This window comes from Lathyrus oleraceus, chromosome 3, assembly GCF_024323335.1.
Source record: "Lathyrus oleraceus cultivar Zhongwan6 chromosome 3, CAAS_Psat_ZW6_1.0, whole genome shotgun sequence".
Taxonomy (NCBI): domain Eukaryota; kingdom Viridiplantae; phylum Streptophyta; class Magnoliopsida; order Fabales; family Fabaceae; genus Lathyrus; species Lathyrus oleraceus.
Window position 1 is genome coordinate 304,402,910 of NC_066581.1, and position 27,671 is coordinate 304,430,580.

At 32.2% G+C, this 27,671-nt stretch overlaps 2 protein-coding genes across 4 annotated transcripts; both read right to left on the minus strand.

Moving 5' to 3' along the window:
• Positions 1-823: 823 nt before the first annotated feature.
• LOC127127267 (probable LRR receptor-like serine/threonine-protein kinase At1g06840) lies at positions 824-6,921 on the minus strand. Of its 3 annotated transcripts, XM_051056409.1 has the most exons (20): positions 6,670-6,921; positions 6,434-6,538; positions 5,866-6,016; positions 5,691-5,762; positions 5,511-5,582; positions 5,260-5,403; positions 5,089-5,160; positions 4,899-4,970; positions 4,645-4,719; positions 4,196-4,264; positions 4,018-4,086; positions 3,850-3,918; positions 3,611-3,697; positions 2,934-3,517; positions 2,694-2,852; positions 2,320-2,603; positions 2,158-2,209; positions 1,757-2,016; positions 1,532-1,666; positions 824-1,419 (listed from the first exon to the last, which is right to left on the minus strand). In XM_051056409.1, exons 2-20 carry the CDS (start codon positions 6,525-6,527, stop codon positions 1,045-1,047), a joined length of 2,895 nt encoding a protein of 964 aa, XP_050912366.1. In that variant the 5' UTR covers positions 6,528-6,538; positions 6,670-6,921; the 3' UTR covers positions 824-1,044. The 3 variants fall into 3 exon arrangements, with proteins under 3 accessions (XP_050912366.1, XP_050912367.1, XP_050912368.1); XM_051056410.1 differs by lacking the exon at positions 6,670-6,921 and having other exon boundaries at positions 6,434-6,642; XM_051056411.1 differs by lacking the exons at positions 6,434-6,538; positions 6,670-6,921 and having other exon boundaries at positions 5,716-5,762; positions 5,866-6,018.
• An 11,199-nt stretch (positions 6,922-18,120) lies between these two features.
• LOC127127271 (probable acetyltransferase TAP2) lies at positions 18,121-20,831 on the minus strand. Its single transcript, XM_051056414.1, has 8 exons — positions 20,667-20,831; positions 20,489-20,583; positions 20,355-20,415; positions 19,914-20,100; positions 19,696-19,795; positions 19,489-19,589; positions 19,137-19,230; positions 18,121-18,378 (listed from the first exon to the last, which is right to left on the minus strand). Exons 1-8 carry the CDS (start codon positions 20,771-20,773, stop codon positions 18,299-18,301), a joined length of 825 nt encoding a protein of 274 aa, XP_050912371.1. The 5' UTR covers positions 20,774-20,831; the 3' UTR covers positions 18,121-18,298.
• Positions 20,832-27,671: the final 6,840 nt, after the last annotated feature.

Genomic DNA, 27,671 nt, shown 5'->3' on the forward strand with positions numbered 1-27,671 from the left:
TCCGAGATAGTACCCCTAAAGACCTCAGAAATGTCACACTTGATGATCAAGAGACTCATGCGATTGAGCGATCCCATTTCTCATATTACTTTCTCAGTTCAGAGGTACTAGATTGCGTAGGAAAAGGTGGCTGCTCCTTCCTTAGTGCAAGGCTAAGATCCATGTAGCCAAGAACGATTTTTATGTTCTCTTTCTAGTCCTTACAAATTTCTCAATTGAGGACCGGAACTGAATTCAGATTAACAGATATCAAAACAATTGTAGCCGAAAATAGAACAAAATAAACATTATAAATATACTCACATAAAAGAACAACTTAATCATTAATATGTTCAAATAATTGTTGAGTTTTTTTATGTCTATAGGATCTATTCATAACCTTATGATTTTTATCGATATAGAAATCAAGAACATAACTCTAAACAAATCCCTATGGATCAGATATGCGATCGACTCAAATCAAATATTGACTTATGGTATCTACACAGTAATCTTACATTTCATGATATTTATGTTTTTAGCCACATACTTATTATTAATTAGACCATTACAGTTTTGGCTAATTACATAATGGCTTTAACACATGTAATATTACAATTGTGATCCAAAAATTCTAACAATAATGGCATAACCCGTCTCAAAATACCTAGACACCATCAATATCGAGTCTTTGGACACTAATATCAATTGCTAGTGATACTCTTGTTGTAATAACCAGAAGTTAATAATAAAACATGTCAAATAATAAACCCCCATTTGAATTGATTTCTCATCCATATGTGAAACCTTATAATCATCCTAGGTTTACTATCACAAATGCGTATGAAATTCGGCCAAACATCAACTGCCCAGTCGTATGCAATCTTATAACAATAGAACATGTCCTAATAATGTCTTTTTCTTCTTTCTGTCAGTAAACTTGTTTACATGTGTACAAAATTTACAAATCCCATGTAGAATGGAAACAATAACTCTGCCCCTATAAAATTCTTGTACTATAAGTTACAAATAATTTGTTTATCCAAACAGACTCATGGTAAGGCCTCAGCGAGGAACAATAGTAGGAGCGATGCCGCTGATAAGATCGCTTCCTGACACATCTGCGGACATGTGCTGCTGGTCCTTTCTCGTCATAATGTTCCCCGATGTCGTCGCTGATGATGAAGACGAGGGCACCATTTTACCAGAATTATCTAAGGAAACATCTGATAAACAAATTTCACTCTCAGTTTCAGGTAACAAGGCAATAATGTCTTCCAATTCTCTCACAACGTCTATCATTGATGGTCTCTCATCTGGATGATCATGACAGCAACTGAGGGCCAGAGCTAAGAACTTGTCTAAGCATTCAGAAGAATACTCACCCATTCTGGTATCTATAATCGAATCCATCGTGCCATTTTGACAAGCCAGATTAACCTGATACAAAATTATGTACCATAATAGGTATAAGAGTATGTTTAAACAGTTGTATTTCTTCAACTTAGCCTCTTATATTAAGGAAAAAAAGACGTAAAAATTTAAAACATACCTCGCGGACAATGTTTTTCCCTCGTGATATTGGATGCATCCCAGTCAAAAGCTCTAATAACACAATTCCCAGGCTGTATACATCGCTTTTATCGGTTAACTTATGAGTCATCATATATTCTGGATCCAAGTAACCCTGCAAGAAAATAACAAGTATATTCAACTTTGCTTTTCATAATACTAATTGGACAACAGAAGAGATATCACACCGAATCATTAAAATTACCGGTGTTCCCTTCACAACGGTTGACACATATTTAGGTACAGTTCCCTCTTCATCTGAGTATGGTATAAGCCGTGATAATCCAAAATCAGCCACTTTAGCTGTAAACTTGGAGTCTAGAAGTATGTTACTGGCTTTAATATCTCTATGGTATATAGGAGGGTTAGCCTCTGTATGCAGATATAGTATTCCTCTCGCCGCACCCATTGCAATCCGTAATCTCATGCAAAAGCTAAGACCTTTGTTGAATTTTTTATTTTTACCTGCCAGAGGATCATATTTATTAACTTACATATTCAATATGCATAATCTAGAACAAAAGCTTTTTCAAATCAGTGATGTTATAGTAAATTGTTTTTTTGCAAAGTGATTTATAATTTGGGATGGAGAGAGTAATTTCTTACCAGAAATCCATTCCCTTAGTGTGCCGTTGGGCATGAATTCATAAATCAGCATCTGAACCAAGAAAAGAAGTATATGAGATGATATTACAGTCAACTATCGAGCAAATATCGCAAAACTTATGATGATAGTACATAAGATAAGCGTAGCTACAGGTTATTTACCTGCTCTCCTTCTTCGCTACAGTAGCCTAATAGAGAGACAAGATTTCGATGATGTAACCTCGATAAAAGCTCAATCTCAGTCAAGAACTCTTTTTGTCCTTGTAATGAATTTTCTCCTGCTCGCTTAACGGCAACAAATGTTTCATCAGATAAAATGCCCTTATAGACATTTCCATAACCTCCTTCCCCGACTTTAGTCGAGATATCAAATTTGTTAGTGGCGTGAGTCAACTCTTTCAAAGTGAATGCTTTCACACCATCTATTTTGATACATACATTAGAGGCTGCAAAAAGAAATAGCCATTCGAATAAATTTTACTTCTTCAAAGATTAATCAAATTGACATTATCCGAAGAAAGCGTTAAAATACTTACACGTTCGTTTCCTGGAAATCAAGTGCACGTATTTCGAATTTCTTCTAAAAATTAGGAGCATGGTTATTGCGGTCATTGCTAAAACAGCAGCAACGGCTCCTATTATAATAGCAACAATAATGCCTGTTTTTCTCTTTCTGCTCTCTGTATTAATAATTACTATAACAATAAAATGAAAGTACTATTAGAGAAACTCAAATATAATAAAGAATAATAAAATGCTGAGATTGAGAAACTTACTATTTGCATAAGGTCCTAGAAGAGTGACATTTAGGAGTTCATACGGTCCGAAAAAAACCGTGTGAGGAAATCTCCATGATGAAAAGATGCTAGCAATGCGAAGGACTTCACTTGTGTTGAATGTGTGAGAGTGAGAATCATTGTATGAAGGGAAAATTTTCAGATACATTCTGAGACGAGGACCCTCTTCCCATTCGTAAGAATCTATCGATAACTGATTGAAGTTTAAGTTTAAGGACTTAGTCATGTATGTTATAAAACTAGTTTTATAGGGAGGAAAGTAAGAAAAACTGGGACTTTTAAGCCTATATCCAATTCTTAGAGGCGCTGCACAAAAACAAGGATCTGGGGGGAATGAGGGTGTGTATTCAAAGAAATTATCTACTGGACAAGATTGAACGGGACAGACAGCCATTGACGTTGTAAATTCTTCATCTACTTCACGCCCTTCTTTACCGCAATATTGATCAATTCCTTGTATGTTGGAATTCGTGCAAACGGGATTTCCAGAAAGCCTTAAGATAACATTTGCTGGGGGATTCAGATCTCCGAAAACGTCAGAAAGTAAGTTGTTATGAAAATCACTGCGGCAATAAAATGAACACACATAACTTGCTTTAGAAACAAAAAATCAATATTCCTTAAGGTTGATGTAGTAGTTCAGATTCAGAAGTTACATTATAAGTTTCGCCTTTCTGCTGAAGGACATGTTCTGCCATACGGTAGCGGGGAAGGAGCCAGACAGTAAATTGTTCTCTAGTTGCCTGCGTTAAACGTTGAAAACAAAACATAAATCCGATAAGTGAAGAATTTTAACAGACTAAAAGTCTCGGTAGATTCTAAGTGGAAACTTGCTTCTCATGAATAGAGTTTTATTTTAGAAATTTTAAATACAAGTTGACGAGTATATTCTCACAATCTTTGAAGATAAGGATATATTCCGCCTCGGGGAATTGATCCGTTGAGTTTGTTATGGGACAAATCACTGCAATAGCAGAAAAATACTATATAAATATTGCGATGAAGATAAGTTAAGGTTTAAAATATATACAAAGTTTATAAATAAAATTGGCTATTTACATACACAGTTGTCATATTGGTTGAAAGATTATTTGACGGTATAGACCCAGTGAACTGATTCCAGCTAAGATCCCTAAAACATGAACCAATCGCAAATGAGTTTGTAGACAAAACAGAAGGAAATGATTTCGTTGTCATTAGGCACAATATAAAGCTAAGCCACGAGATATACTTAGACATACAAATATTTAAGACTTGGTATTGAATTTAAATCGGGAATAGCTCCTTGCAGGCTGCAATTTCTCAGACTCCTGTAAAATCAAGAGGAAACATTAGCTCAAAAAACAAAAACCATGTTCTTGAATTCATTATTGAAAACTTGACGGTAAGCTTTTCTAAGTTCAAATGAAGCCTAAAAAATGCCTTTTTTAAATACTTTTAATACACACATTTACATTAATGCTATTTGGCCGTGAATCATGGAGAAACAGATACTCCATATCCTATGTCAAAACTCAAATTTGAGACTCGAAGGAGTTAGGAGAGAACACAAGACCAAATGTCTAAAGGCGATTTCGAGGCCGTTTAAATGAATTTTTTGACATAGTGTATGGACAAACAATAGTCACTGAATATTTGTAGCATCATATATTAAACGCGAAAAAAAGGACACGTAGATAACAGTACTTACAATTTTACAAGCCTGGGTAAATTTTCATAGGTAGAAGGAATTCCATTCCCGCTGAAATTATTGTTATCAAGTTGCCTGTAAGTGAAACAAGAAAGAATCAACTTTCCAAGACAAAAAAGATTGATTAGAGCATAATTTGAACATGTTCGCTAATCCTCCTCCACAGATCAAGCAAAAGCATGTCAATAATGCAATATATACAATGAAAAAGTTATTATATGTTACTATTCTAGACAATGTAGAGCATAACATACAGTATTTCCAAACTGTGTAACTTGGAGAATTCTGGTGGAAGATATCCCGATAAGTTATTGTTGTCCAAAAGCCTGTAGAGTCATGTTAACAAGCAGACACGGTTAAAACTTGTAAAAATAAAATCAATTTGGAGATGCAACTCTAAAGGTTCAAATCATAAAGGAAATTTAAATTGGCTTCAATACTCACAAATGCATAAGATTGGAAAGGTTTGAAAGTTTGGATGGAAGTTGACCAGTGAACGAGTTGTTGTTCATGTGGCTGCAATTGCAAAGACAGAAAATGCAGCAGAATAAATACATGTAAGAAATCGAGCTTTATGTTCTGTTGATAATCAATTTGGTTTTGAGATCCACTTACAGGTGTCTAACGTTGATCATATTCGCTAACGATTCTGGCACAGAACCTGACAGTTGGTTTTCATCTAGTTGGAGTCTATTCATATTCGTAAGGTTGCCAAGCTCATCCGGTAAACTGCCAGATAATTTATTTCCATTCAAGAGCCTGCGTATAAAACATCTCAATTAAAGGCTTATGCTATAAGCTGTAATCATACAAAAACTTGACGAGGATCAATACTAATAATTCATTTTCTTTGGTAAGTCTCTTACAAGAGTCTCAACGATGTAATGTGTCCGATTTCTTTCGGTATTGTGCCAGTCAGATTGTTCCACATGAAATCCCTTCAGCATAAAACAACGAAGATATTAGCACGGTATAACATATCATCGTTTATTCTTCTAATTCATATACTTTTGTTCAAAAATAATTTACGAAACAATAAAACTCACATTATGTTGAGTTGGGAAAGCATACCAAGCTGCGGCGCTAGAGTTCCCGAGAGATTCATAGTCATCAGGTAGCTTAAGTAAAATTCAATAACAACAAAACAGTTCAGAAATCTATATAAAAAGATTAATTTAGATTCGAAACAAAAAAGAAAACAGAGTGACAAAAAAGCCATACAGCTCGCGGATATGGAAGTAACCATCATCGCCCGTTTTATCGAAACACCAAATTCCAGTCCAGTGTGCTGCACATGGATCGCCCTTATTCCAATTCCTCAGTTTTCCCATTGGATCAATCAAACTATTTTTGATGTCTATCAGTGCTTTGACTACATATACATACCAACATCAAAATCAATTATAGAGGCAAAAGCTCCAAATTCTATCTTCAAGTTAGAATCAATTCTGAAGCCAAAATAATATTATGCTCGAGATCATTCAAACACGTCAAAATCAATTAAACACCTCGAGAATCAACTTTGCCGCCTCCAAAAACAAAACCAAACATGAAACATATACTAGGATTTTTTATGTCTCCGCGACTTAGGTTGAGCCACATTTGACCATGTTTCTCAAGAACACCAATGGTTGTTGTGAAAACCATGGTCAAGATGACAAACTCCTCTTTACTTTTTCAACTTTAGCTAAGAAATTTTAACCCTATCTCTTTTGCTTAGAGTCTAAACCCTAAAATCACATGACAGAAAATTCAGATTATTATTCTAAGCTTTTTAAACAAAATTCACCTTCTGAAGGATCTGTTTTTTGTGATGCTGCCATGAAAGTGATGAAACAAAATGAAAAAGCCAAGACATATCCATGAACTCTTAGAGCCCACATCCCAGTACAACCTAGAAATCAACCAAAAAAACATTGAAACATTAATGTTAAGGAACAATTTTCAGTTATATAAACATAAACATTTATATCACAGAGTTCAAAACAAAACACAATAAACTCAAAAAAATGAGTAAAGTCTTACCTTAGAAGATAGGTTATGATGAATGTTGTTGAAAACAGAAAACCGTGAGGAACTTATTAGCTAGATAAATGATTATGTTGAACATGATTCACATGTATTAGTATATGATAAAAGCATATAATATAATAATTGACCCTCTTTTATTGACTTAAGAAAATGATCTCATTGTGTTTGTGAGATGGCACTTTCATGGTTGTTTGGTTGATCCACTTTATAAATTGTCAAACACGCCATAGTGGAAATACGCTAATATTGGAGGCATTCTTTTGTCATTTTTATATTTTATTCTCCAAACACCACCTACTTATGTTAATTATGAAAACTTTACCTAAATATGAAACAACAACAACATCATTTTTGGATACAAATCTACTTTAAGTAGAATATCTGACTCATATTCATTTCTGATATATTATATATGTATGTTTTGTATAAATACAATGTTAGCATATGAAATAAATAAATAGTATTTAATTTGTTCTTTTTACGGTTGAGGTAGTTGTTTTTATTTTATAATTTTGTTAATTTTAGTATGTAATATTCTTTTAATTAAGGAAAAACTTTAATACAAAGTTAATTTTACAACAATTTTTATAAAATATATAGTTAATAAGAAGTTAAAAAATAAAGGAAAAACTTTAATAATTTTTTTTAGTTCATTTTTATTAAATAATATTGTGAAAAACGATGTCGGAATTACAAAATATAATTGGTTTCTTGATCGGTAAGAAATCCATAAGGGTTGAAAAGAAGAAAATAGTAAGAACACAATGAAATTGTTATAAACGGTTATTTTTTACTTTCTCTTTGAAATAATATTACAAGTGTTACAGAATAGCAAATAATTTCTCTCATCCTAATTAGGATTTGCGTTATGCAATGATAAGAGACTAATATGCTATTTATAAGAAAACTAAAATACTAACCTAGTGGGTTTTTACACACAGACCCATTACATAAGTTAACTTACAGAACAAGCAAACTTAAACAATTGGACATAACAAACAGACTCAATTCAACATGCTAATAATCCTAGCATACTTCGACTATAGCATATGAACAGACTTCGACGATATGCTAAGGTCATGTCAAATTGTCGAACTAAAAAGCTACCCTTCGACCATACTAGAGTTCGACCCAATATCTCACAAATCTCCACCTTGGAACAAACTTTATAAAATCAAGGGAACAAACTAGCTTTCTTCATGCAGCTTTATCAACTGCATACAGTGGAAAAATTTGCAACTTGGTAATGTCTTGGTGATCATATCAGCAACATTGTGATTTGTCGAAACCTTCAACACTTGGACTTCTCCATGATTGATTATCCATCTGACAAAATGCAGCCCCACATCAATGTGTTTGGATCCCTCATGATAGGCTGAATTCTTCGACAGGTGTATAGCACTTTGACTATCACATTTAACAGTAATAACTTGACCTTGAAGTTTTAGTTTCTTAGCAAAACCTAAACCACAATGCTTCTTTCACAGCTTCAGTGAAGGCTATATATTTTGCTTCAGTGATTGATAAGGCAACAACCTTTTGAAGTGTTGCTTTCCAACTGCTCATCCAAAACTTTGTCTTCACTCATGTTGAATGAATACAAAGTCCGCTTCAGGTGGAGGCGATTGACCAATGATTTGGTCATGTACAAACTTTCGAGTTTCTCCCAAATACTTGACGCTGTCGTCTCCTTCGAAACCTGTTGAAGAGCCTTATCACCAAGACTCAATAATATGGCGTTGTCGGCCTTCTCTACCATAGTCAATTTTTATTTATCCTTTAATGCACCGTTCATGGTTGCGGCTCCCTTCAACACTTCTAAACAACCCTGATGAACCATTATGACTTTCATCTTCAAACGCCACTGATCGAAATCGTTCACTCTGGTGAACTTTTCAATCTCATACTTTGTTGACGACATCTTCTTCGCGTTCACCGCACTAATTTGTTGTGAAAAATGATGTCGGAATTACAAAGTATAATTGATTTCTTGATCGGTAAGAAACCTACAAGGGTTAAAAAGAAGAAAACAATAAGAACACAATGAAATTGGTTATAAACTACTATTTTGTACTTTCTCTTTGAAACAAGATTACAACTGTTACAGAATAGTAAATAACTTTTCTCACCCTAATTAGGATTTGAGTTACGCAATGATGAGAAACTAATATGCTATTTATAAGAAAACTAACATATTAATCTAATGGGCTTTTACACCAGACTCATTACACAGGTTAACTTACAGAACAAACTAACTTAAACAATTGGGCATAACAAACAGGCTCAATTTGACATGCTACCAATCCTAACATACTTCGACTACAGTATGTGAACAGACTTTGATGACATGCTAAGGTCTTGTCGAATTGTCGAACTAAGAAGCTACCATTCGACCATACTAAAAAGTTGTCTTAAATTTAGTCAAGAAATGGTACTAAATTTAATCATATAATTTTTTAAGACTAAATAAATAGTAGGAATAATTTTTATGACATAAAATAGTTAATTAATTAATAGGTAGTATTGAAATAAGTAGTTAATGAATGATTGAAAAAACGAAATTTATTTAGTTAATTTTTTAATCTTTAGAAGAAGTCACTTCTTTACTTCTTGAGAGAGAAGTTGAGTTTATAGACTTATCCAAAACGGGACAAGTATTTATCACCCCGTACAGAATATTCACAATCGAGTTAGAGGAGTTAAAGGCACAACTGAAAGACTTGCTAGAGAACCATTTCATTCGACCAAAGTGTGTCTATGTGAGTGTGCTCCAATGTTATTAGTGAAAAAGAATGAACATGGGTGAGATAAACAAATCTCATTCTAATTCTTACCACAACCATACACTACCTATAATCTATGCCACTATTTGTAGGACCATTTTAAGAGTGGCCAAGACAGATTATATATAATTTAAAATTTATTACGATTAAATTATGATTAAATAGGATCTTAAAAAATATTATCACAATTATATCTTAATTAAATTAAATCTCTATTTATTTTATCATGGATAAAATACGGTTAACCTATATAAAATCTCTAAAACTTAAAACGTCTCTGGTAAAAAAAATCAAAATATTGATGACACTCAATGTCCAGTAAAACGAATTTTATACCTAAACTATATAGATATGTCATCATATTCCATACACTTATATAATTCTTTTAGTAACAAAAGTGTTAATTTTGGACTAAATAAATAGTTGGAATATTTTTTATGAAATATATAGTTAATTAATTAATAACTAGTTAGCAAATAATAGAAAAAACTTAATAATTTATTTAGACGGTAACACCTTAAATAGTATGTGTTTAGAATTATACTATCTGAAATAATAAATTGGCACAAGTATAATCAAAAGCGTTTAAATAACGTCCGATACATGTAATAAATAAGTACAAATCGGTACAAATACATGATAAAGACATCTAATACAAGAAAATACTATAGATAGATAACAATACATCGGTAACATAAACAACTTATGTCTTCCAAATCTTCAAGTCATCGTGCATTTACCAACTTCTTGAGCTGAACTATCTCGTTATACTATGCTCAATACCTGGCCAAATATGCAATGCTTTTTAAATCTCGAATCTTTGTTGAAGCTATGAACCTTTCTAGGCATAAGATGTTAACCGGACTGCTTGGATTATCTATTGTTTTCCCCCTCTTTTATTTATCTTGGAGCTACAATTTTTATTGATAAACAAAAAGTATTCATTTTCAATTTATTGTTGATAGAATTAAATTGAAACTTTCAGCTTAGAAAGCTAGTCTATTGTTTATGACAAGAAGATTACATCTAGTTAAGTATGGTGTGCATGCCATGTTAATGCATTGTCTTTGCATATACAACTGCCCTTTTAGTATCATAAAGAAAATTGAGTCTTGGATGAGAAATTTCATTTGGAGTGGGCACTTGTATAAAAGAAAATCGGTCACAATGGACTGGAAGAAGTGGTGCAAAATCTTAAGATGGAGATCTTGGTTTAAGTTCCCTATTAGTTTTAAATGGAGCTTTCAATCTCCATTTGTGTTGGAATTTGATTCAAGGAAAGAAATGTTGGACCAATATTCTTGTATCTAGAACAATCAGAAACAATAGGATCATTTCTCATCATATTCATGAAGCTCCACAATATTCAAGTATCATTATACCATAGTGAAGGGAAATTTTCATTGCTTGCTTGGTAATGGTAGAAACATAAACGTCTGGCTAGATCATTGGTTGGAGATCTCTCTAGTCCAAAAATTTAATGTTCCTGATAAATTTTACAACATCCTAACAACTCTGGTTGGAGATTACTTGATTAACATGTCTTGGTCGATTCCCACTAATCCCAAGATTGCCTTCTCGAATCTTGAATCATTTTTTTCTAAGTGTTATATTTCTATGGAGAACATTGATGACAACTTAGTTTGGTATGGAAATGATGATGGTTTGCTCAATTTGAAACAAGCTTATGATTTTTTGAAAAAACTTAAAACTTGTAACTTGTGGTGTAAGTTTCCTTGGAAGACAAGTATTGCTCCTTCTAAGTCTGTGATATTGTGGAGATTCGTGCATAATCGTACTCCTACTGATGAGAACTTATCCAGAAGAGGTCGGCATACTCCCTTAATGTTATCTCTTTGCAATGATCAAAATGAGAGTACAATCCATATTTTCTTCGAATGCAATTTTGCTTTTGGATTTGGTTTTCAGGCTCCTTTAGTCTAAATCATTTTATTATCAGTTTTTCAAATTGTTGAAAGTTTTGGACAAGGATTGGTCCCCCCCAAATGCTTGTAGTCATCAATGTGTTATCTGCGGTTTGGTCTGCTAGGAATAAATCTCGTTTTGATAGTAAGATTTCTCATTGGAAATATTGTATTTCTTCTATTGCCTCAAATATCAAAAGCTTGGTAAATAATATGGAAAAGGCTTCAAACTCATCCATGAAATGTTTGCGCATTCTCAAAAAGCTCAACATCTTTATTCATCCATCTAAGCAAAAGAAAAATGTTGAAGTTTTATGTCATCTTCCTACTTTAGGTAGGATTAAATGTAATATTGATGGCATCTCTAATGGTGTTTCTGCAAACTACTCTTATGGTGAAATTTTCAGAAAAAAAAAGTTGATCATCTTAGTAGCTTTGCTTTCTTTTTAGGGCAAGGAAGGGCTCTAGTGGATGAGCTAATAGCAGCGATGATGACAATTGAATTTTCTTTGCTTGATATATATATATATATATATATATATATATATATATATATATATATATATATATATATATATATATATATATATATATATATATATATATATATATATATATATATATATATATCATGATCAAATGACATCAATGTGTCAAATTTAGTAATATGACACATCTAATATATATATCATGATCAAATGACATCAATGTGTCAAATTTAGTAATATGACACATCTAATAACTTTTTACCATATATATATATATATATATATATATATATATATATATATATATATATATATATATATATATATATATATATATATATATATATATATATATATCATGTCTATAAAATTTAATATCAATCGGAAATCATTTGAATGTCAACGAGATACATACAAACTAACGTCTTGCAAAACTTCATGAAAATCGTTAACTTTTATCATTCTCTTTAACATATCAAATAATTTTTTTATTGATATAAAATTTTACAGGTGTGATCTATATGATAATAACTCTCAATTCAACGGTGAATTTTGTTATATGGACATAACGTGAAAATTTATCGGATGTGTTATGTTACTAAATTTGGCACTTCTGTGTCGTTTGGTCCTAATTATATATATATATATATATATATATATATATATATATATATATATATATATATATATATATATATATATATATATATATATATATATATATATATATATATATATATATATATATATAAAAGAAGTGTTCAAGTTTGTCAAACTGCTTCAAGATTTTTTTTTATGCAGAAGGGACACATGTTGGATGTGATATCACAACACGTGGGTACGATATTTGGTCTCGCTCAACAGATCATATTACTGCATTTTGAGACGAATTTTCTGTTGAAGGTTCAATTAAATTTTGTTTTTTTCATTTAGCAATATGATTATATGATTTGTTGGACAGTTGTGAAGATCAAATTGGATTTAAATGTGATTTGAATTTGAATTTGAAAGAAACCAAATCATATCTTTCTGTTGGAGATATTTATGAAACAAATCATATCCAACATATTGTGCAAAGATTCTGAACGAAATTAAATCAAAGATCCAAGAAGAAAAAGCCCATAATACTTTTGCTATATAAGGTGCTCAAAATCTACATTTGAAAGCAAACAATATTCGTTGAAGATCATAAGAGTGCTAGGAATCGTTAGAGTCATTGTACACCATTTTATTTTTCAGAAACTTGACATAATTATAAGTTTGTCTAGTTGAGTTGTAGATTCAACATGTTTGTGTACACCAATGTATTTCAGTAACTTGGCATAGTTGATTTGTTTTAGTTGAGTTGTAACATTCAACATTGTTATGAGTTGTAAACATTAATCACAGATTGTGTGATTGAGAATAAAGTGAGTAGATTTTCATATTTAGGGAGAGTCTTTAAATGAAAGTCATTGGATAGTGTTAGAAAAGGCATTAAACAACATGAGCTTGCTGTTGTCTGTAAAATTAAGTGTACTAGTGGATTTTCTTTCTTGGGTAGAGTGTCCTCCAAACGTATGCGTTGTTTGCATCGAATTAGATTACCAATCTTTAGTATTCTTTTTATTCCTTTTCTGCTTCAACATCTTATAAAAACTAAGACATTTTTCATTGTTGTCATACAAGTTTAACTTGTTCAAGATATCACGTTCGACATCTATCCTCTGAGAAATAAAATTCCAATATATATTAACTTAGTTATAATTTAGGTTTCTCTATTTTACCTCACTCATAAAATTAGTCTTTCGATTTCAAATTCAAATAGTGTTAGTTTTCAATCTCATATTTTTACACTGAAAATTAATGACATGTAACTTATATATTTTATCTTTAGAATTCATCAATGATTTTTTTTTTCATCTTCTCACATCTTTGCATTGAAAATTAATGAAACATAAAAAATTTATTTACGTATAATTTGTATTTTTTATCTTTAAAGTCTTACAAAATTATATAAAATTGTTTGTCACGTTTGACAAGTGACATATTATCAATTATAAGTGAAAATGAGAAGTTCTACTTCCTTTAACTTTTTCTAATAAAAGGTAACATCGGTATTACTTAACTAATAACCAAAAACACTATGTAATGTGATAAGAACTTTAGTTTGGAATCATGTAGTTGATTAAAACTTGACCCATTCAAAAATGGTAATAATAAAGACAAAACTACTTTACCTAATTTCACTCTAATTATGATAATGTAAAATGTGAACAAGTCATGTAAAGTTCAAAAGCTAGCTAGCATGATGATATTTGTTTTTTAATTAAAATGATTTGAAATGGAAGTTTGGACATGTGGAGAGTCATCAGCATGATCTCATCCATCCACTTGTGTGAAACCGTCCTGGTCCTCTACTTGTCCTTGTAATGTACTATGCTACTTCACAATTTTATATTAGGTTAATTCATATTTTCCTCATGTCATTTGAGTATTTTTTTGAAAAATTCTTGTAAATAAAATACAGGCTCTCCTCTGATTTTTTAAGGTTTATTTTTATTTTAATCTCTTATAGAATTTAGTTATTAAAATAATTGATGTGACATTAAGATTTGACTTTTATTTAATTTTGTTTAAATTACATGACTACTAAGTTGATTTTTTTTAATTTTAATTTTTTTAAATGTCACATTTGTATTTTTTTATTTCAATTTTTTAATTATTAATACTTTAAAATATGTATAAAAACAACAACTTATCCTTCATATAGCTTAAAGTATGTCGTCGTATTGACATTTAGATGTTTTTTTAATATTTGATTTTTTAAATTATATACACCGTCAATATAATAGCTATGAAGTAATATTTGATTTTTTAAATTATATATATGGCAATATAATAGCTATGAAGCAGGATCAAATAACTCTCTTAATAATCTGTCTATCTTTTGATTTGGGTATATTAAAGAAGATTACTTAGATAAAACATAAGGATAAACTCTTCCCTCCACGCCTTTCAGCGATTTGGGATGAATTTTAATAGGGGGAGAGGGTCATGTTTGAATTGTTCTTGTCAACAACTCTTTAGACTAGATGTGATTTAAGAGTTCCACTCTAAATTTTTTTTTTGATTTTTTATTTATTTATGTATTTATTTATTTTTAGTTATTTTTGTTGTATTTTTGTAATTGTAGCCATGAATAGTACTCACAACACTAAATTTATAATTATTTCCTATTTTCATTAACAAAATAATTTGAACTTTGAGATTTAATTTTTTAAATTTTTTTTCTATCTTTTACACTTTTAATGATAAATAAAAATTTGATTGTGAAATAAATCAAATATCAAATTTGAATACTTAAGATCCATGGGAAAAAAAGAGAATGATAACGACTAAAAACTAAAGTTTAGCTTTAAAGTCTCGTCGACCTTCATAAACCTAAACAGGTCAGATTTGGGCCAAATATTCACTATTCACTATTTTACGTTTATAATAGGTCATAATATGAGTGCATAAGTTGATTTTCTAAAAATTGCATTGTTTCTTTACACTTAATTATCATGTTATTCACACATTGAGGAAAATTTTCTTGATACCTAGAATCCTTTAAGACTATCATATTATGTTTAAAATTATATCATTTACTAGTCTCTTTGAGTCATCTCTCTTCCTTTGATTTTAAACTAAATAAAACTGTTTGTGAATTACAATATCCTTGTAATTAATTTATTTCTTTAACGATAGATAGACATAAGAAATAAAAACTCATATTCATAGCATACTTTTATGTTTGAGGTAGCTCTAGAATAATAACATTTTAAGTTACGGGTGGTGGTTTTAAAAGAAAATGTCATTAAAATAGACTTAGAAAAATATTGTAAAAAATATTGTCAAAGATGATCAACTAACCCCCTAGCAAGCTTCTTGGGAAATATTTGAGAAGTAGGTGTAATCTTCATTAAAAATGAATGATCAAAACTCCTTAGACGTCCTCAGACCATTGTAAGCTAGTAGAACAGAAGGTGATTTCGTTCGAGCTGAAACTTTCCCTCCTACATGTCTTAGTTGGGGATGTTTGGAAAACAACCTCTTAATGTAAAGCTCTTCAAGTTCAAGGATGGTATTCAGACCCTCTCGCCCTCTAGATGTGCCAGAGGTAAAACAATATTTATAATGTTGAACATGTAACTTCATATATAATAGGGTGTGGATTGTGGAGGTTTGAAAAATATTGATTGAAAACAAAATCATTTGAAAAATCAAAGGTTGAAAACATTTGTAAGCCAAATAAGTAAATAAGCGACGGAAAGAGGAAATTGATGGAAAAACAACGAAAAGAAAATAAAGTAAATGAGATAAGGGAAAGAGAAACAACACTAGAGGTTTACATAGGTTCGACCTAATAACTTGACCCGCTCATATCCCCAAGAGTTCTTCTTGAGAGTATCTACTAACTTGAGAGATTTCAATAGGACACACCCACAAACCTCCTCTTATAAGGATATGAATTTTTTCAATGACTAACTTCCAACTAAAACAACAAATACAATTTATAGTCGTTATCCTCCAAACCATACATAGATTTTGCACAGGATGGTTTGGAACCAAAATGGAGTTTTACACTGGTTTTTCTTTGAATCGAGATAGAGTTTTATATTGGCTATCCTCTGAACCGAATCAAGGTTTTACATGGGTTGACCTTCGAACTGAGATAAAAGGCTAATTTCGAACCAACTGAGCTTTTACACCAGGTTAAACTCAGGAACAAAAATAAGATTATACGCAGGTTAATCTCGAACCAACATAGATTTTATATCGGACTGAGCTTTGGAACCTTTGTGATGATTTTGATGGTTGATATTCACAAACCAAAAGAGAGCTTTTATTTCTGGTGAAACTCACGAACCAAATAGAGACTTTCCAAGACAATCCCCAAATTAAACAAGAGCTTTTATTATTTTAGCTCACAACCAAATAACTTCTTATAGAAGAATATTTTACGCAAGAGATAATACCCTCTTGTTAAATTATAATTAAGCCCTCACCTAAAATAATCATCCTCACTTAAGCACAAGAATACTCTCAAAGCATTGAAAAAAATCAGAGGTTTATAGAAAATGATGAAAGAGTGAGAAAGTATGATCAACTAAATTAAATTATAGAAAATCTCTCTATTTATTGGTCAAATTGTGGTTTAAATTTAAAAACAATCCATAATTGAATTATCAGCCATAATCGAGTAAGTCAATCAATTATTGCACCTCAATAATCGATTTATATATTTATTTATTTATTTATTTAGAAGCATGGTTAATCGATCAAACTTAACAATGGAAAGAGAAAGGCATTGACTTAAACTTTTAATAACTATGCAAAATGTAAACTGCATAAATTTATAATATAAAATAAAAGAAAGTAAACTGCATATATTTTTGTAAATGTTGGTATGATATTTTTCTTGTATTTCTTTTCAATGTCACTTGCGAGTTTTGATATGAATTAGGTAACACTCAACTTTCAATCCACTAATATTCAAAAGTAAAATTCAATAACAATTACTAAAACCATTTATTGACACGAGTGCTCTTGGATAAAAAGAAATTTATGTAGTAATATGAAGAGAGAGAAATTTATGGAGAAAAATATATTTTTGTAAATGTTGGTATGATGTGTGTATCGTTAATTGACTCTCGCATCCTCAATGACTTTGTGTGCATATGGATATTATATTTGCGAGAGAATTCATATTAATTGAGACAGAATCATTTTGTGTTCAAACTATATATGATTTCCACACCATGTAAAGTTCTTGACAAGACACTTCTATGACTTATAATAAAGATATTTTTACGACCAAAGTTAATTATTGTAGTTTTTAATTGAGTTGTATATAGGTTTTATTCAAGGAAAATTATGTTTGCATGTGTTAATTCCACATTTGATTATATTATAATATTTCTGACACTTTTTAATGAAGAATATATTGCTTAGGAGACTGCACTGTCGGTATTGGAACCAATAATAAGACAAGTTATGCCTAAAAACGACGGTGAAAATTTCAAACTTTCTTATGATTATTAGTCATTTATGGTAACATGGTGTTGTAAGTGCATGTTTGAAATATGGTGATGAATTAATAATTTAATATAGTTGTTAAGAGGTGTATTTTCTTCAACGAGAGTTATTCAATGAACAACAATCATTCAGAATACCAGAGACAGTTCTATATTCTTAACTAGACAAAAACCTATACTCCATACACAATGATACAACAATTCATCAAAGATGGCTATTTTATATCCTGCTACCACTTCCTTACAGAATAATTACAGGATTGATATCCAATCTTCATACTTTCATATTACAAACATGGCATTGTTGTATACTTCAGGTAGCAATGTTAAACTATGTAACAATAGCATAAAGGTAACTTCCTTTTAAATTAGTTAGTTGGGTACCAAAACATGCCTTTTATGCCCTCTGGGTCAGCTTCGAAACCTAAATTGCGATAAAATTCCACAACTGCGTTCAACAAACAAACAAAAAACAATGAGTCACAGTTCAATCCTTATTTTAAATTTTCCATGAAAGAGCACTGAAATTCAAGCTTATACTAGCAAAACTGCATTCATAACTAAGATGAGATTAGGCAATAAATATAAGGAGAGAATGATGTAGCATTGGTTTGGACCAGAAGATTAGCCTTGGTCAAAATTCTGGTTTAATACGAAAGAACTTGATTAATCACAAACTAGAGACAGTTATAGGACATGTTTTGATTGACTTATTTAAGCTTAGCTATTGACATAAGCACTTATCAGATTGTTTAGAAGAGCTTATGAAAACACCTTACATGTCCATAAATTGTTTTCAGCATGTTTCCATATGTTCTCTATAATAGCTTACAAAAACAACTTATAAGTTCATTGAAAACAGCTTGACTTTAATTTGTTTTTTGTTAAAGAAATAATTTATACACAAACCACTTATATAATCAGGGTTATAAACGCTTAATTAAGTTGTTTATCCAAATAGTGCCATAGTAAAAGAACACTGTTGAGGGAGGATAGTCTTAGAAAAGGCTCTATAATGTGGCCTTTGAAATTAATGGTACTATTGTTTTGCATCTTTAAAATGGAACCATAGAATGCATAGCACAATATTGCCAAAAAAATTTGACAAACCGACTGGCCGGCTTTGACGCTTTGCAGAGGATTATGTAATTAAAATAAATAAAAAATTGAATAGGAAAGGCAAAAAGTTTTTCAATATTGTTATACCTTTACTATCTGCAAACAATGTTATATTACCGATGTCCCTTTGCAAAAGTGCTCGAATCAGTTTCTCTACGAGAGCTTTGCCAAGACCTTGGCCCTATACAACCAAAACAACATCAATAAGCAGTGTCCCATTCTATATGAAGTCATAATTTATGTTTGAATCAAGCAAATGCATAAACTTAACTAATATTCACATTCAATCAATTCAATCTTTAACACAATTAATACAGTACTAGAAAAAAATTTAAAAACTATATTGTGCACGAAATCTGTTCCAGTTTTAGAAGCAAACTCTTTTAGTAACTTGAGCCGGAGTTAGTATTAATAATCCATGTTCGGTTGACAAAAGTACCTGGTAGCCGGGATCAACTAGGACATCCCAAATTGTGGCATTGAAGGCATGGTCTGACGTAGCACGAGCCATGCCAATTAATATCTTTTGTTCATTCCCCTCTGTCAAATAACTTCGCCAAGTACACTAAGATGTTCATCAAATAGGTTTAGATAGCTACAAATATAATGAAAAACAGGATACGATAAAATGTCGTATTGTTTTTACCTGACCCTGGTGACTTTCTTATGGAATAGAGACAGGCCACCATATAGCTATTTTTCAAAGCAGCAGCTAATTTTGATAACGGCCTACGAGGCCACCCTACCTGTTTAAGAAAAACAGGACACATTAAAATGTCATATTGATAATGGCACATACATAATCACCGCCTTACGGTTACAACAGAAACATCAATACACAACATAAACACATTAAATATACACCTTGTCACATAGGGCTTGAAGATCATAAACATCAATATCTCCACCCGAAGAGAACATTATCTGTTCAATTGTTCCATCCGGTTCAGTCTTTTCAACAAGCACAAACTCTTGAGGTAGAGGTTCTTCGTCTTCTTCATCTGTTAACTCTGGATCGATAACCTGCGTGGCGGTGTTATTCTTCGTCAACCTGAAAGGAAAAACAAGTCAAGGGCATTTTCAACATAAGAGATACACTAATCATAACATTAACATGGCAATGTTATAGACTGCATAATGTCCCGGCAGTCTTAGATTTCAACAACATGGAACATAATCAAATGAAACATCCTATATAAATAAAAAGTAGCCAGATTTGTGAAATGAATATCTATAATATTTGTGTATAATACAACTCTAATACCCATTTTCATTTTTTAAATGGGTATAAAATTTGAAAAGTACCCAGATTTAATTGACTCCCAAAATCCAGCCTTGAGCTGAAAAGTCCTGAACTTTCTGGTAGCTGAAATCAAAAGCAAAAATAAGATAATTATAAAAAAAATTAACAAAACCACTGAGAAAGAGAGTAATTTTACCTGTATTAAGAAAAGGGTAATTAAGATTAGTGGGAACTAATAACTGAGTTTGAGTAAAGAGTGAATAATTGACATGAAAGGGAACAATTGAGAACCTGCAACAACAACAACACATAAGAATAATACACAAAAGTGGAAAAGGGTTGTGGAAGATGAGAGATAGAGAAAGAGAGGTTACGAAGAAGAAAGAGCATTGAGCATTTTGGGAATATTGGATTGGATTGGATGATATGTGAGTGATGATGATGCATGAAATGAATGTGTGCTTGTTCTCTCATCTCTCATAATTTTGTCTGTTTCTTCCCATTTTACCCTTGTCTCCCAAACTGGGCTACCAATGTTGAAGTTGGGTTTCATTTTCCAGGTAGGCCCAGTTTTCAAAGGTGTATATCGAGACTTTGGGTTTCTCTGTTATGCCACCCCCACACTTTAACCGAACACTTCCACAACTTTTCATAACATTTCAATTTCTTTTGTCAAATTTTTATATATAACAACGAATAAAAAATTTGTAGTACATGAGAAAAAAATTGTATGAAATAAAAAATTAGATAGTGTGTTTAAAAATATCTGAGATGTATTTATACCGTTTTTTTTTTAAATCGAGAGGTGGAAAAACTAACCAGTTTTTAGAAAAACATCATTGTGTACTACATATTTTGCAAAATATTGAAAAGTTCGATAGTGTAAAAGCATCATTTTTTAGGGGTTTCAAAAAATTTGGTAGTGTAATTTTCAACGACTGAGATTTTGCTGATAGTTTTGTACAGTTATGTGTGGTCTAGGATGAATCCGAACTTGTATAAATATGGATCATGTGTTGTTAAAAAACATCTTACTATTCGTTTAAGGTAGTTGTGTACTACAACGAGGTGAAACCTCCTATTGATTTTGGGCTCCCGAAAGACACCACATGTCCCTCTCTTCTGAGATCCAAATCGATAATATGTTGCTCGACACTGAGAATAGAAAAGAGAGTAAGATCGATTTCCGTGTACCATGGATTGATATTGATGGAAAGGTGAAATACAATCATATTGAGTTGAAAACTAATGAAGATTTGAAGGTTATATGAAGAACATATCAATGTATGCTAAGAAAGGGACCGATCGAGTTTGATACGATAATTTTTAGATCTGTCAACGACATAATCAAGATGTTGAAACGTCCAGATCCATCTAGTAGTGTATAGGTTTTGTTATTTATTATTCTTTTGTTAAGTCTTGTAATCATATGTGTTAAGTTATGTTAGTCGACATGTGTTAAGTTTGTTATTTGTCAAATGTTAAGTTATGTTAATCCTTCCAATAATTAAAGTGACAAAATCTTATTTAATAAACTAGACGGTGTAAATGTCTGAGTGATAATACAAATAATATACAAATATTACAAAAATAATAATAATGTCTACATATGTCCCCCGCGAGCTATGTGTGTGTCTAAGATGCCAAAGTATAAATCTTACCATATAGATTTATCAAACTCATGATATTATCCATAATGGTTGTTATCATCTGCACACGATGATGGTCAGCCACACCAAGTGGAGGCAATAGAGGCAAAGATACATCATCAAAAGTTCCTCCACCATCGAAAGGTCCAACATCATATGCATGTTCAACTGGTGGGATGATGTGAAAAAACTACATGGCATGGGAAAATGGAACAAGGAGGAGATAACATCCAAAGTAATCGTCATCTCACCAAATGGGAGATGAAAGAGAGATGTCTCCTTATGCCATTTCTCAACAAATGCAAATAATAGTGAAACATCGAGCATCGTCAGTGAACAGTCCGCCAATGAAAGGAGACCCCAATCATCCACAATCTCCCTGACCTCCCCAGGCATCAGGACATCTAAGAACTTTTTCACCTTTGCCTCGTGGGTAGGCACCCCCAATCATTAAGATAGTATAACAACGAATAAAAAATTCGGTAGTACCTGAGAAAAATCTTGTATGATATAAAAAATTTGTTAGAGTATTTAAAAAATTTGATATGTATTTATACCATTTTTTTCTTTAAATCGAGGGGTGGAAAAACGTTCCATTTAAAAAAAATCATTGTGTATTAGATATTTTGTAAAATTTTGAAAAATCTGATAGTGTAAAAGTACCATTTTCTTTTAAATCTCATGCAAGTATTGGACTTTTTGGAGGGTTTCAAAAAATTCGGTAGTGTAATTTTCGACGACTGAGATTTTGCCGACATTTTTGTACGGTTGTGATTTCACCGACTGTTGTGTGTGGTCTAGAATGAATCCAAACTTGTATAAATAGGAATTATGTGTTAAAAAACATCTTAGAATGTCTTACTATTCGTTTAAGGTAGTTGTGTACTTCAACGAGGTGAAACCTCCTATTGATTTTGGGCTCCCGAAAGACACCACATGTCTCTCTCTTTTGTCATCCAAGTCGATAATATGTTGCTCGACACTGAGAATAGAAAAGTAAGTCGATCGATTTTCATGCATCATGGATTGATATTGATGGTAAGGTGAAATACAATCATATTGAGTTGAAGGCTAATGAAGATTTGAAGGTTATATGGAGAGCATATCAATGTAGACTAAGAAAGGGATCAATCGAGTTTGATGCAACAATTTTTAGATATGTTAACGACATATCAAGATATTCAAACATCCAGATCCATTTAGTATTGTATAGGTTTTTTCATTTATTATTGTTTTGTTAAGTTGTGTAATTGTATGTGTTAAGTTATATTAATCGACATGTGTTAAGTTATGTTATTTGTCAAATGTTAAGTTATGTTAATCCTCGCAATAATGAAAGTGACAAAATGTTATCTAATAAATTGTATAGTGTAAATGTCAGAGTGATAATACAAATAATACAAAAATAATAATAATGTCTACATATGTCCCCCACGAGTTATGTGTGTTGTCTGCGATGCCAAAGTATAAATCTTACCATCTAGATTTATCAAACTCATGATATTATTCATAATGGTTGTTATCATTTGCAGACGCTGATGGTCAGCCACACCAGGTGGAGGAAAATGGATGTCATCAAAAGTTCTTTCAGCATCGGAAGATCCAACATCATCTGCATGTTCAACTAGTGAGACGATGCATGGGTGTGATACTATAAGGTACCACTCTAAGTAACCACTCACGTATTGCCTAGAACTATACCTCAATTGCGTGATCTGTAACGACACGAGAAGAACTGACAATGTTACCCACAAAACCATGTATAAATGCCCTCAACTGGAACATGAGGGACTAGTCGTGGGATGTCTTGAACCTATCCAAACTGGCGCAGACACCTCTCAAGTAAGTGTCTAGCTACTAAAGTCCCCCATCAAAGATAACCAGAAAAAAAGGGAATTGTCATCAAACCCCGGATGCATTATATGGGTTGTGTAGGGTGTTAGATTACATCGTCTATGGTCAGTGCACCGATCATCTTCATGTACTCCAGAAGACTGCCTGGATGTGGATGCCTAGCCTTCCATTTCTTGGCATGTGTGAAGACAGCAGTGGTAAGAGTAACCCGTATGTCACAAATGGACGAGAAATGCTCATATATCTTCCATTGTTCCAAAAGATAAGCAAATCAATAAATGTCATAAATTAGAAATAAATTTATAGGAAATAATAAATTTTATACCTGAAATAGGCTCATATAACTTACAAGTTTCCTCGTCTCAAAGAAAGTAGTATTTCCAAGTGCTTAATATAGAACAGTCAATGCAACACACCCTCATGCCCACCTGACATGGTCAATGTTACTAAATAGTCACATGTACTTCGCATCGATATATACATGAGACTTATCTTCTAAGGTAGTATTACCTACAAGATGTATCGTGTATACCCTAACAACAACCATATACATAGATTATTGCACCAGCTCCACATACTTATCTCGAAGCCAAAATAGGAGAAAGTGAACACCTTTATTAAACCTAAACTTTTCTAGCACTTGCGTCTTAGTAACCCCTATGTATAGCAGTAATACATGCAAGATGCTAGCTAATGAAAAGAGCATTGAAGAAACTACCTAGCATGGGAAAATGGAACAAGGAGGAGACATCATCCAAAGTAATCGTCATCTCACCAAATGGGAGATGAAAAGAAAATGTCTCCTTATGTCATTGCTCAACAAATGTAGACAATAGTGTAACATCGAGCATCGTCAGTGAGCAATCCACTAATGAAAGGAGACCATAATCATCCACAATCTCCCTTACCTCCCCAGGAATCAGGACATCTAAGAACTTATTCACCTTAGCCTCATGGGTAGGCACCTTCAGCGGCAGGTAGTCCTGTAACAAAGTAAAAAAGCATCATTTGTTTTCAACTTATCAATAATAAATAAAAACAAGACCAACATAACTTTTATATATATATATATATATATATATATATATATATATATATATATATATATATATATATATATCCCTGCCATAATCTCAATGCCACATGACCGACAAATACATTGAGCACGGAACAGTCACTAGGCCCTCCAGAAAACCCTTCATCAGTGTGTACAGATGGTTTCGTCAAAGTCAAAATAGTCACATTTGTATCAGCCGGAGGAGTAACCTCCATATCACCCGTAGCATTTTTGAGGCCAGGTTTGTAACCCGAGTATATGCAATTTTTAGACCTAAAGACTAACTTCTTTATGTTGGCTTTCAAAATGGTTGCATAACATAAGGATTCAAACACTTTTAAATTGGACATGTCAGGGAGTCTGTTGTAGAGTATTTGGTAGGGTGACTTCTGTTTCAAGAAAGGTGTAGGTAATCTATTTATGATGTGTACAACATGGCCAACAACATGAGCCCAAAAAATTGTTGGTAAGTAAGCTTGGAACAATAGGGACCTAGTGAGGCCTATGATGTGTTGGTGCTTCCTTTCAACAATATCATTTTGTTGAGGAGTGCCAACATAAGATGTTTGATGAATGATGCCAAACTGTTTGTAAAATTCAGTGAGAATGAATTCGTTGCCTTTATCAGATCTGATGCATTTAATGTGGCAATTGAATTGGAGTTTTACCACTGTTACAAATGATTTAATGAGGGACGCTGCCTCATATTTCAATCTCATGAGGAATAGCCAAATGAATATGTTGTTATCATCTAGAATAGTTAAAAATACATATAGCCCATCATGGATGGCAATTCCAAGGGGCCCCATATAATGAGCAGATGGAGTGTTGTGCAAGGTAACAATTGGGAAGGTTAAGAGATACAATCCACGGTGCAATTCAGTTATGCCAATCATCTTCTTGGAGTATGAATCTTGTATAACACAATCAATATCATTAAAGATAAGTTGATAATGAAGTGTTTTGGTCAGTTTTAGAATAAATATGAGGTTGAAAGAAAAATCAGGCATGTACAAGACATCAATGATATAAAAAAATTAATTAAATTGTATGGTGCCTAAAAACTAGTGGTAACAAGGTTACCATTTGGGAGTTTGATGGTGATGGGCTTAATTTATTTTAGGTATTGAAAATATTTGTGTGTATAACATACATGATCAGTTGCATCAGTATTCAATATGAAAGTTTCAGATTGAAATGAGTTGGGAAGTGTGAAGATAATAAATGAGCCTAGATCAAGTTAAGAGGTTAGGTGATTGGTGTTATGAGACTGTGAATGTGACGATCCTTGGAGTAAGGCCAACAAATCTTTGTGCTTATCTAGAGTAAAAGTCAAAGCATTATAGTCATGTGCATTAGCTATATAAAACTCACATGATTGTTCTTCAGACTTATTAGGCATACTAGCATATTGATTGATTGCACCATCTTGCTTCCAATGAGGGGGATAACCATGCTTTTTTAAGCAAGAATCAACAATATGGTTAGTCATTCCACAATGAGTACAAACACTATTGCCTCTACCTCTGCCACCAACAACTCTACCACCTCTAGTGGTGCCTCTACCATGATAATTAGAGTTGGGTTTGAGCTTAGATTTCTGGTTCTTTTTGGAATTGGGAATAACTAGCACTTTGGATTCATCAAAAGGTGTAATGGATTGTCTTTCTTGTTGGACAAGCAACTAATAAACCTTGTAGATATTTGGAAGAGGGTCCATTAACATGATTTGAGATCGAATTGCCGAGTATTGATCATTTAAGTATTTCAAGAAACAAATAACTTGATCATTGTCTCTGTAGGCACGAATTTTGGTAATGGCAAGGCATGTATAATCACATGAACATGCAAGAATTGGTCTAAAGTTATCCAATTCTTGCCACAGTATTTTCAGTTTGGTGTAATAAGAAGAGATGGATGCATCACCTTGTTTCAAAGTACATATTTCTTCTTGAATATCTAAGATGCGAAATACATATCCTTGGTAGAAATGGTCCTTCAATTCAATCCATATTTCAACTAGATTGTCCATCCATAATATGCTTTGAGCAATATCTAATTCAACAGAATTATTGATATATGACATGATCATGGTGTTACACATATCCCACGTAATAGAATTATGATCGTGATCTGGTGGTCGAGGTAAAGAACCATTGATGAAATGAAGCTTTTCCTTGGATCTCAGCGCCATAGTCATGGAGCATGACCAAGAATGGTAATTGTTACTAGAAAGATGAGGGGTAGCAAGAATTAAGGTTGGGTTTTCATTAGGATGCCTAAAATAAGGGTTAAGAGTATTGGTTTAATAACCTTTTTGATTGGTTTGTGAACCAGGTCCACCATTGTTGCTACTGTTGGAGGAGCTTGAAGACGACGTGATGAATACACAAATGAGACAAATAAAATGATACAAATGAAGAAACAAAGATGAAGATTGACGAGTTGCAATTACAGCGGAAGGAAAGAATCACACGTCGATGATATTGTGTGAAGATGCAAGCTATATAAATCATGCCATGGGAATCACAAGCTTTTGCCTATGATTTGAGGAAGAATAAAGAGAGAATAACATGCATGCAACGATGAAGAAAGAATAAGCAAAATATATTGATCAATCTTAATCGTTTACATGAGCATTGAGTTACTAATATATCAAGGAAACTACGACTAACTAACTAACTTGAATGTAACTAACTTAGAGTTAGTTATTTCTATTTTGGTTATTAGTTACATTGGCATGTGCATTAGCTATATTATCATCATTTCTATTACCATTAACATCACCCCTAATTACATATTTATCACTTCCTGTGTGA